Genomic DNA, 12,037 nt, shown 5'->3' on the forward strand with positions numbered 1-12,037 from the left:
TTTGTTATTGGTAAATGTGCGATTTGTAGGCTATGTTTATAATGCACTCACAAAAACCAAACCACCCACACATATACACTTGATGACATTTTATTGTTTTTTGGAGAAATACACACACACACACACACAAACACACTCCCACACACCCTCCTTTCAATCATCGCACGCTCCAATTTTTCCTTCAGGTATTTCTTCGCAATGGAGAAAGGAGGAATAAATATAACGAGAATATTCCTTCAGGGAGATTCCAGCTAAATTTGGGCTTATACGATATGAACCTGTTCTGGGCTCAGGTTGTTTAATGATGCTATTTTGAAGAAAAGTCCCATGAACATATTGTCCCCCATGTCACTTCTCCTCAGAATATATTTAAAAGGCCAACATGTAAATATTTTTCATTATGTACTCAAACAGTCTCAACAGGACAAGGTAATATCCTTATTTCTACTTTATGTATATGTATGTAGTGTATCTGTAGACTATACAATTAAATTTAATTAATACATTAAACAGCTGATACTCCAATAGTTGTCATGTTGGTTTTAATAAGAATATATGCCCATTAATTATACTTTTTAGTGTTGCTCCTTGGCCTATTCACAGTGAAATTGCAAGTCTTTTGACGTTGTTGTTTCAATATGGGAAAGTCAAGTTAACACGTCATTTGTTGCTGGTATGTAATTTTCTCAATTTTATGTATTCAGTTTTCTGAATGTCAATATTATTAGATCAGTCTGAACAACAATGATGACCAAACAAAGCAAAAGACAAAAAACAAAACAATCATTGCTGATATATTATAATATATGATATGTTTTTGCTAATGCATTTTTAGTCACTCCACTGATAAGTGATGAGTTAATCAAACTGTAAAAATTATTTTCTTGTGTTTCTTTGGATTTTAGCCATAATTTCATTTCATGTCACAGGGTGTGACATTGGCTCAGGTACTAAGAACAGTCGTCTGGCAGTCGGAGGGTTGCCGGTAGGATGTGTTGAAGTGCCCCTGATCAAGACACCTAACCCCCAAATGCTCCTGATGAGCTGGTTGTGCCTTGCATGGCAGCCAATCGCCATTGGTGTGTGAGTGTGAGTGTATGTGTGAATGGGTGAATGAGGAGCATTCATTGGACAGCACTTTGGATGAAGTCGCTATATAAATACCAACAATTTTCTTGTCGATTTAATGGGTACTTCCTTCTTAATAACCAGATGGACAGTGCCAGTAATATACAAATTGCTATAAACAATTCACATTTTTATTTCATTGATATCTTTATCTGTTAACATGGATTTAATGATGGGGATACACTGAGGATTTCTCTGACACACATTTTCTATGATAAAAAACTTTTGTGCTGGGATACTGTCCTCCAAAATTTGTATATTTTCATTACAGCAGTATTAAGATTAGGATGACTGCATATTAGTGTAATCTGTTCAAATATTGGTTTAAAAAGAGGCATTCAACATCATTCCTAGGCGACCCCTGTGTATGCCGTTTTTTTTTTCATTCCAACCACAATTGCATTCCCAGAATCAAATGGCTGCTCAGATGTTTCTTAATTAGTCAGGTGTGTTCAGTTGCATCGTGCTTTTAGTATCTAGTCTTAATTCTAGGTTTTGAAGTCTATTATTGATGTCAACAGGAACACTAACATTGTGCCAATGAAAGTCAAGGAAGCCATTATGAGGCAGAGAAATAAGATTAATATTTTGGCAAACATTCTGGAGCTCTCTGTATGGCACAGATCAACGGGGTAGATGAGAGGCTGGGGAATAAATGTGATTACAATCACGATGCACTCATTCAACTTTTTCCTTTTTCTAAATACAGAGCATGGACCACAGTTTTAATCAGACGATGGAGAACTCATCCCATGTCACGTTCTTCATCCTTGCTGCATATGAGGAAATTGGACACATAAAGTACCTTTATTTCAGCATTATAATGGTATTATACATTTCAATCATTACTGCAAACTCATTGCTTATCATAGTGATCCTTGTTGACAGGAAGCTGCATGAACCAATGTATTTTTTTGTGTGCAATCTGTCTGTTAATGAATTGTATGGAAGCACTGCCTTAATCCCTCTGCTGCTGGTGTTTATCCTATCAGATGTCCATGAAATTCAAAGGGAGTATTGTATTGTACAAATTTTCTGCCTGTATACATATGGTTCAATAGAATTTTGCAGCTTAGCTGTAATGGCTTATGACAGATATGTGTCCATTTGTTATTCTTTGGAGTATCACAGAATAATCACTATGGCCAAAGTGTGCTTGTATATCTTCTGTGTCTGGATTGTTTCAATCTTCAAATTCATTATTACTCTCTCCTTAAGTGCGAGGTTACAGTTATGTGGCAATGTTATGAACAAGGTATACTGTGATAACTATTTGTTAGTCAAACTTGCCTGTTCAGACACTACTCTTAATAATATTTATGGGCTGGTAAGCATGTTCGTGTCTGTAGCCTTACCATTTGTTCTCATTTTGTATTCATATGCAAAGATTCTGAAAATTTGCTTGACGAGCTCCAGAGTCAGGGCTAAAGCACTAAACACATGCACTCCACATTTATTTTCACTGGCCAATTTTTCATTTGGCTGCTTTTTTGAAATACTGAGCTCCAGATTTGACATGGTAAACATCCCATCACCGGCCCGTCAAATATTATCTGTCTATTTTTTTCTGTTACCCCCTTTCCTCAATCCAATTATTTATGGAGTAAAGACAGAAAAAGTGAGGGAGGCTTTTAAAAGAACAGCTATTGAGCCCCTCATAGCCTTGGTTAATGGAAAATAAGCAGAAATTGCATCTTAGGTGCATTATGTTTATTTAAGAATGTAAGCAGCAATAAATAAATAAATGTGACTCCAAACCTTTCAAAAGGAACTATGGATGCCAAATAAACAGAACTGTTATAACGTTGTTTCCATATACACTGTGGTATATTTATGTCATGTAATTTGTCAGTGCAGCCATGTAAGTAGTGGTACTGCACAACTGAACGTCAGTCTTGTGAAATGGTTATGTGTCATTACTTGATTTTTGTCCCATGTCTGTGCCAGTCTTACTTCTGCATAATATGTCCTTTTCCTTATGAATTTACTGTCTTGCATGTTTGTACTGATGTTTTGTATATACTGTACATACAGTGGCTTCAGAAAGTATTCAGACAACTTCACTTTTTGCACACTTTATTGTGTTGTAGATTTCATTTGAAATGGTTAATGGTCTACACTCAGTAACGGACAATGACAAAGTGAAAACATGTTTTAGAATTTTTTGCAAATGTATTAAAAATCTAAAACTGAAATGGGGTTTGGGATTTTAGTCCGGGGTTATGGGGTTTAAGTCTGGGCTTTGGCTGGGCCACACAATTAGAGTCAGAGACTTGTCACAAAACCACTCCGGCATTGTCCTTCTGTATGGAAATGGCAAATTGCAGCTGTTCATTACAATTACCCATCATATATTGCTTAAAATTTGTTTCGGCAAAAAATGGCCATTTAACAATGCTTTCATATGTACTGTAACTGGGGTGCATTACAAGGTAGCTGAATTAGTTGAAATGAAATTAATTGAAATGAGAGACCTGAAACATGTATGTTGTATAAGGTTTGCCTTTCATACACCATAATTATTGTAATGAATTAACCTGTCATTTTGGTATTTTATGCTGAGAGAGATGTGCATGAATAATAATAATAATAATACTCATAATACTAGTATTGTTATTATTATCATTAAGTACTGAGGATATGCAGCCAATCATAGGATACTTTTTTAAAATGTGTTTTGAAAAGTGCAGTGAATATGTATATTATCATTTTATTGAGCATAATATTTTTAAATGTAAATATTTTTTTTATATGGAATGCTAGGGGCCACATGGTGGTGCAGACAGTGGACAGTCACTGTCACATCAAGAATTCTAGTTGCTTCCTTTCTATGTAGAGTTTGCATGTCCACCCCAAATCTGTTTCCTCCAATAGTCAAAAGACACCCAGGGTAGGCTAAAATTGGAGAGTCTAAATTGAAGAACTAAAAAAGAAAGAAAGAACTATGATTAAACATCGCTCCAGCCCACAGAGAGAGTGAGAGTGGATCAGTTTATGAATATCATTTAAAAGGCAATTATCAGCATGTTCAATAAAGTGCAACATGCATCCTTCACAATGTACAGTTTTATTCTTTGCATGAAAACAGTCCCATTAATATGGTATTTTAGTAATATTATTAGCCAACTACAACTGTAGAATTATTAGTGTCCATATTGCTTAACAGATTGAGATGTAACTCGGAACAACAGCTGATTTCAGAGGCTTGCGGTCGTATTTGTGGTGGCCACTAGCGGAGTGAGCTGACAACATTGATAAGTTATAGCTAAGAGTGGTCCAGACCAACCTTATGAAAGTATGACGTACAGAAGGTATATACACGCTGAAACATTAAGGTAGGGCTCATGGTATAACTTACGAACAATGTAGCGTTAAGAAGGCTTTGGGAAACACAGCCCAGAACTGTTATAAAGTTGGTTCCATATACACTGTGGTATATTTATGTCATGTAATTTGTCAGTGCAACCATGTAAGTAGTGGTACTGCACAACAAGTGGTACTGTCAAGAGAGGGTGGTCAGCTCGTCGAGTATCTGGTTTGACAGTCCATTCTAGAAAGCCCCGCAAAGTTCAGTGTGACCTCATCCCGCCAAGGCAGCCAGGGTTCGAAAATCAATAGAGTAATCAGAGATGGAACGAGGGATGAGGGACTTGGGTGCTGGCCAGTGAGTTCGCTGGGGCAGACATCCGGTGGTGTAGATTGCCCACGTCATGATTCTAGGAGTGTAGTTCTGAGTCATGCACTCCGAGTCTCTGTCCTTGAAGTCTTAGCGCCTCCTGGGTCAGGGTCAGGCTCACTGGGTTCATTCTTGGCCTGATTGTTCTGTCAGGCTTCAGAACAATGAACCCAGTAGCGAGACCACAGAAGTTATTAAGTCTTTATTAACTTTGAAGCAGAGTAAACAAGCGCGGGTGGAGAACCAGCAAACAGGTGGGATGGAGATCAGACAGTACGTAAACGATATTCCACACAGTGGTCCAGTAGGCAAGCAAACAGATACAACAAAGGAAATCCAAAGAGTAGTCGAGGTCACAGGCAGAGGTTCGAAAACAATAAGACAGTCCAAACTGGCAGACAAACAGAATCGAAAGGCTACATTTAGTGAGTGACATAAGCTTAGTCATGCCATTTACCATTAAAAGTAAATGGGAAACGGTTGGCATTTATATAGTGCCTTTATCCAAAGCGCTGTACAATTGATGTTTCTCATTCACCCATTCATACACACATTCACACACCAACGGCAATCGGCTGCCATGCAAGGCACCGACCAGCTCGTCAGGAGCAAATGGGGGTTAGGTTTCTTGCTCAGGGACACTTCGACACAGCCCGGGTGGGGGATCGAACCGGCAACCCTCCAACTGCCAGACGACTGCTCTTACTGCCTGAGCCATGTCGCCCCCAAGGTGTTATGCCATTTGACATGAACTGACATGAATTTCTATTGCATGTAATACATTACATTACAGATTATTTAGCATTGTAGCCATAAAACAAATCACTGATTTAAAGCATCCACAGCATCCAATAGATATGTTTAGTCATGTAACAGATGTAGTGAATTGAGTAGATTGAGTGCTTCATTTGAATGTGATGATATTGGTTACAGTAAAATACTGTATTCAGTGCATTTGCATATGATTCATGGCCTACTCTAAATGGCATCTCATACTCTCTCCCTCCACACACACACAATCACATACATTAAGAGACTAAAAGCTCTAGAACTAATTTTACATGTGTAAGACGTTAAAAAAAAGTGATGGCACCATAGATTTAAGGGACTTAAATTTTCCCATTTTCCTCACATTAAATGTTAATTGCATTCAATTAAGATACATCCGTTTTTTAACTGACAAACTGTCATTTTACTGCATTTTGCCTTCCATTTTAAAAATGGTGAAAGACGTGGAATTTACATGGTCTATCTTGTGAAAATACAGTGTGGTTAACTCATTAATAACACGGTTCTGTGTTTAAACTGTACAATTATGCCACAAGATACATTAACTCATAAATGAATTATGTGTGCTGCGGGTACATTAAAATGACAGTAGTAGGTTTTTAACTCCATATGGGATTGAGCAATAAACGCATCGATATATCAACTAGAGGGTCAAATTGGGGAAATGTGTCGCGTAATTCGTTTTTCCATCAGTTAGCTGTGTGATAGCATCATTCTCTTTACAAGGACAGTTGTAAATTTCACAGAACGCCATTTCACAGAACTCCACAGAGAATGTTTGACCATCTGCACACCTATTTCGATTGTGGTTTTCTCTCAGCTTACAATGACGCAATGACATTTGGCATCCCAAATTATAATACAATAGAAATATCCTCAGCGTTATCCTTTTCCTTTATTAGGGGATATTGGGTTATTCACCTGAGAATGCCATCTGGATGGCCTCCGGTAATCCAGTTGACGTTCAATTTGTAACACTTGTAGGTGGTGATTTTTTACATTTACAAAAATATCAATTCATTAATGAGCATCTAATTTGCATTTACATTAGAACATAAAGGGTCAGTTTCACAGACACAGATTAAGTTTACATCTGGACTAGATTGAGTTTTGTATGGGGAATATCCATTCAAAATAAAATTTAGTCTAAGACAAGGCTTAATTGTTGTCTGCGAAATTGGCCCAAAGGGTTGTTAAGTATACATAATTATGGTCAATAATACTCAGAGCTGGGAACAATGCCAGTTTTAATAAAAAAATATTTTTTGTTTCATTAATATTATTTTTTATGATACAATTGCATGGTTGGTTTCAGTAATAGCATTTCACAAATCTCCATTTTAAATAATAATGAATAACAGTAATCAAATAAAAAAGTATAAGCAATAAACAATAAAATGTATTAATACATTATATTCTGTTTGCAGATTATAATAGTAATAATAATAATAATAATAATAATGTAGTGTTTTAAGTTATTATTATTATTATTATTATTATTATTATTATTATCCATCCATCCATCCATTAACCCGCTCACTCACACACTCTCCAGTCAGCCAAACGTGCATGTCTTTGGACTGTGGGAGGAAACTGGAGTACCTGTAGGAAACCCACGCAAACACGGGGAGAACATGCAAACTCCACACAGAGAGGCCCTGGCCGACGGGGATTCGAACCCAGGACCTCCATGCTGTGAGGCGGCAGTGCTACCCACTGCACCATCCGTTTTTAATAATAATAATAGTTATACAATAATAATGAACTATACCCACTTAATTCTGGGTAGTTCCATTACAAGTGCATAACACTTGTAAGAGCTTTGTAAGATGTTTTCATCCCTCCATAGAATCATCAAAGAAATATACCAGCATGTGTCTCTGTTTTATATGCTTACAGCGCCACCTCGCGTCAGAATACACACATCACAATACATCCCTGAGCCTTTGTCCAATTCAATTCACAGTTCCTTGACAATAATTGCTCCAACAGTCATCATCAACTTCTCTAATTCAAGATTCAAGATATGTTATGTATATCCATACAACATAGTATTGTATATTATGCCTGGATTAGTTATTATTCAGTTATTGTTGGGTATCTCATTGCTGCAGAAATGTTTGTAGTACTGTACAACTCATGTTCATAAACCTATCAAAATACATACATTTTTCCAGTAGATGGCAGCAAACACCAAGAAGAAGGGTTTTGAAAAATTCAAACCATAAAATTCTGGTTTTAATAACTTAACTAGTGGTAGTCTAGAGGTAGGGTTTAATGGGCATGGATTAAACCCCACTTTTACAAGGATATTATATGCTGGAAAATACCTATTCTAAGAAGAATTCACCTGCTTTATTGTCAATAATAATAATAATAATACATGTACAATTTTAAATAAAATGCAGTGGCAACAAGTGCTGTGACCTAAAATTTTTGCATTTCAGATTTTTCATGTCATTTGTAGAACAATGGCTGAAAACATTGTACAGGAACATTTTATCTTTATTTTTTCCTTCGTTATTTTCCTCCCTCAGCACTCCCTAATGACTCATTGCTTCTCTGTTTTCATAAGAACAGCCAATGACTAGATTATTACATGTCGCCAAAAGACTACAAAAAGGATTAAGTGTAGCAATTACTGCATGAATTGACACAACAGGATAATAAAGGTGGTTAAACAGTTGTTAACTCACAGAAGAACTCCATCAAGGGTCCAATGGCAGTATTCCAACTGGGAGCTGAGCCTACGGCTTTAGAGAGGCTAGTGCCCCGACCATTGTACTCCATTGATCTCTGAATTTCAACAAATTGTTGCGAATGAAAGCTGGGAGAAGTGTAATTGTCCAATCAGGTCCTGTTTGCCTTAGGACATCATGTCAGGCTGAGACCTCAGAGCACCCATGCATTTTGGACATTGAGGGCAGGGGTCGAAAATCCTGATTTTGTCTGCCCAGTATTTTGTTCCAATCACCAGGATTTGGCTATTTGACACAGTTCTTCAGCTAGGAGGTAGGGAAATGTGAAATCAGCTGGCTAAAGAAATACCTTACCGTTCAAAAGTTTGGTGTCACTTTGTCTTTTTCAGCTTTTTCTGATTTAATATTTTTTTGTAATCAAACATGTGGTTAAACAATGCACAGACACTTTTATTAAAGGGTATTTTTTATTAATTTTGTACATATTACCATATAGTAATTACTTTTTATATGTAGTCCCCCGTTTCAATGTTTGAGACAAATTAACATAATGTTAAATAAGAGTCATGTTTTGTATTCTGGTTGCATATGCTTTGCATGCCATGATTTTGACCTGTGACCTATCAATATCATCAGCATCTGGGTATCTTATTTTCAGGTTGACCTACAAGTGACATGAAACAAACATTTACTTAAAAAATTACCCTTTAATAAAAGCTCTGAGCCCCAGAACCTTCCCAAATCTGGAACATGGACTGGAGTAAAAAGAGCTGTTCCAGGTTTTGCTCTGCGCAGGTGTCCAGCTAAGACAGCGATCCTGCTATATGAAATACCCCCCAGTGTTGGAGTGGTGTGGTGGTCCCTCCCTAGACTTTCAAAGTGAGTAAGAGAGGGGAGTGACCAGGCCAGGGAGAGATCTTATGGCTTCTCCAGGGACCTTAGCTGTGGTTGGCCCTCTCGTACAGCACCCAGTTGCACCACTGGCTCACAGCTTGGACTCCTGGAACGTGCAACAGCGTGGCTGTTCCACTTGTCTGGGTTGTCCTGCATTCTGTCAAGAGCTGTGAGATGGACCCCACTGACCTGCCACAGGTGTGTGTGTGTGTGTGTGTGTGTGTGTGTGTGTGTGTGTTTGTGTTTTCAAGTGATACAGTACATATATCACATCCACTTGCAGCACATTAATATTTTTCACTGTTTAAAAAAGTACATCAAGAAAGTTAGCAATGATTGGAGGAGAGACGTGCCACTCACTGACAGCAACGGTAGCATGTAGGAACCAGGTGCACTGCGGGGAGGAGCTAATGGTTACCTGGGGAACCCTGGGCCCAGCCTTCAGGCTCCATGCTAACTCTATCCTTCCTCTGCAGATTCCTGCCTGCTCATTGGCTGACTTAGGCCAGGCAAATGCAGCCTAAGCAAAATATTCTACCAAGTGACAAGGCTATAGGGCCTGGTCTGTTCTTGAGCGATTGCTTGCCGGTGTTCTTGGCTGCGATAAGTGCATGCAGACGTTTTGACAAGATCTCTGCTGTAACGTAGTGGTTAAGGTAAATGACTGGGACATGCAAGGTCGTTGGTTCTAATCCTGGTGTAGCCACAATAAGATCTGCACAGCCGTTGGGCCCTTGAGCAAGGCCCTTAACCCTGCATTTCTCCAGGGGAGGATTGTCTCCTGCTTAGTGTAATCAACTGTACGTCGCTCTGGATAAGCCAATGTCTGCCAAATGCCTATAAAATCATGGAAAATCTAATCACCCAATCGTGGGCTTGAACTAAATCCTAATCTCGGATGTGTCAGCATAATCTATTCATTAAAAATTAATGATTCTAACAGCGTTATTTTAACTAAATTAATTAACTTTGAACAATGCCCCCAAGGGCACAACAGCAGTGGTAAGTCTAGTATTCATGTAATCAAGCTTTGCGTCACTGTCTTCAGTGTGTTGATACTGTACATGCTAAATTTTATATATAATAGCCTATTGAGGACAGGAAGTGAGAAAATGGTTTGCACACAACAAGACTGCCAAAAAGTCACTTTCAACTCTTTATTGTCTGAAGCAGCAGGGGAACAAGCCACAAACATTTCAGCAAAAAGCTTTCTTCACACAGAAGAAAGCTTTTCAACAAAACATTTGTGGTTTGTTCCCCTGCTGCTGTAGACAATAAAAACAGTTGAAAGTGACTTTTCGTAGTCTTGTTGCGTTCAAACCATTTTGCATAACATTGATCTTATGCACTACTTTTTAAGTGGTTGAGTGTGATGGTAACATTCTTACCTCTTGTAATATATCACAATAACAGTAACAAAGTGAAATGGCACTCTGTGCTGAAGGGGAGACTGCTGCTACCGATATCAGGATGGTTAAAAACAACCACCCAGCCATTACCCCAATAAGGGCCACTGGCCGCAGAAGGGCAGTTATTGTGAAGCTATCCACACTGGTGTGGGGTTTCTTGATGGAGATTGGTGTGTTGAATTAAACAGAATTGTAAAATGAATATCTTATGTGGTGATTCCTTCTTTGAGACACATGATTAATATTTTACTGTTTACAGAGAACAGTTACTGTTGATTGTCCACGACAAAGGAGACATACAGTATATATGTTTACTTTGTACATCTGGCTCATGCAGTCATATAATATCTAAGTCCTTTTTGTGTCCAATCAAGATGATGAGTCAGACAGAAAACATTTGTCATTGACGAAATCACAAGGCAAACGATGTATTAATTATTATTTAAAATACATATGCCAAGTAGACAACTGGATACAGGGGAGGGCCAATCCTTATTTTTTAAATGGTATCAGTGTTGCCAGCATGCTCAGTCTGTGAGGGTTAAAAAACAATGCATTGCTGTTGTTTTCAGACTTAATGAATGTGAAAACTGGGGTAACATCTGATGATACCGTCTGTACTAACAAGGTCATTAGGCAGTACTAGCTGCATCTAAAGACAGATCTCATTCTGTAACATGCAGCAAATGAGCGAAGATGGCGGACTTTTGTCCCCAAAGAAATAAATAACAGACTTCTTGTACAAACAGTTAATTAGGTCACAATGACACAGGAAGAATGGCCAAGTTCAGCATGGCAATTAAAAGGTAAAAAGATTTTGAGCCACATTTAAACAAGCAAGACCTTAGATACTCCAAGTATACATGCACTTATCCTGCTAGGTTATCCTGCTAATTTTTAATGTGACATTTTAGCTAGTTGTACTCCAAAACTAGCAATGCTGCAGATACTATGTGACGATGCTAGTGATTATGAATTAATAAAAATAATTCAAATAAGATGTACAACCCATTATATAAACTATAACATTTTTATTAAGACTTGACAGAATAGTTAAACATCAACAGGTACAACCCAGGAATAAAGGGACCAAGTAGAGTAAGATTTTTAACATCATACAGAGGTTGCTTTACAAAAATACATGTTTAGGATTAGAAAGAATAGAAACAACATCTTGTTTAAATTAAACTAACCTTTGTCCTTTTGGGTGTGACATGTGCAAATAAACTATTAGCAATGTATGAAAAATAAGTCTTGATTGAATTTTTCTAATGGCCGAAATGCAATATTAACATTGATATGGGCGTGGGTTGTGGGTGTGACAAATTGTAAGTATGTGTGAGTTTGTGTTTTATGTGTTTTGCCTTGAATAAATACAGTAAGAAATGACAGTTGGGGATGGGGAGATTTGAAATGAAGTCATGGCAACAAGCACTCAATAT

At 37.7% G+C, this 12,037-nt stretch overlaps 1 protein-coding gene across 1 annotated transcript; it reads left to right on the forward strand.

Annotated features, from left to right (window-relative positions):
- The first annotated feature begins 572 nt into the window (after positions 1-572).
- Positions 573-2,809, forward strand: LOC133133345 (olfactory receptor 2F1-like). Its single transcript, XM_061249447.1, has 2 exons — positions 573-614; positions 1,862-2,809. The coding sequence occupies exon 2, from the start codon at positions 1,865-1,867 to the stop codon at positions 2,807-2,809; it is 945 nt and encodes a 314-aa protein (XP_061105431.1). The 5' UTR covers positions 573-614; positions 1,862-1,864.
- Positions 2,810-12,037: the final 9,228 nt, after the last annotated feature.

Source organism: Conger conger, chromosome 7 (assembly GCF_963514075.1).
Source record: "Conger conger chromosome 7, fConCon1.1, whole genome shotgun sequence".
Classification (NCBI taxonomy): domain Eukaryota; kingdom Metazoa; phylum Chordata; class Actinopteri; order Anguilliformes; family Congridae; genus Conger; species Conger conger.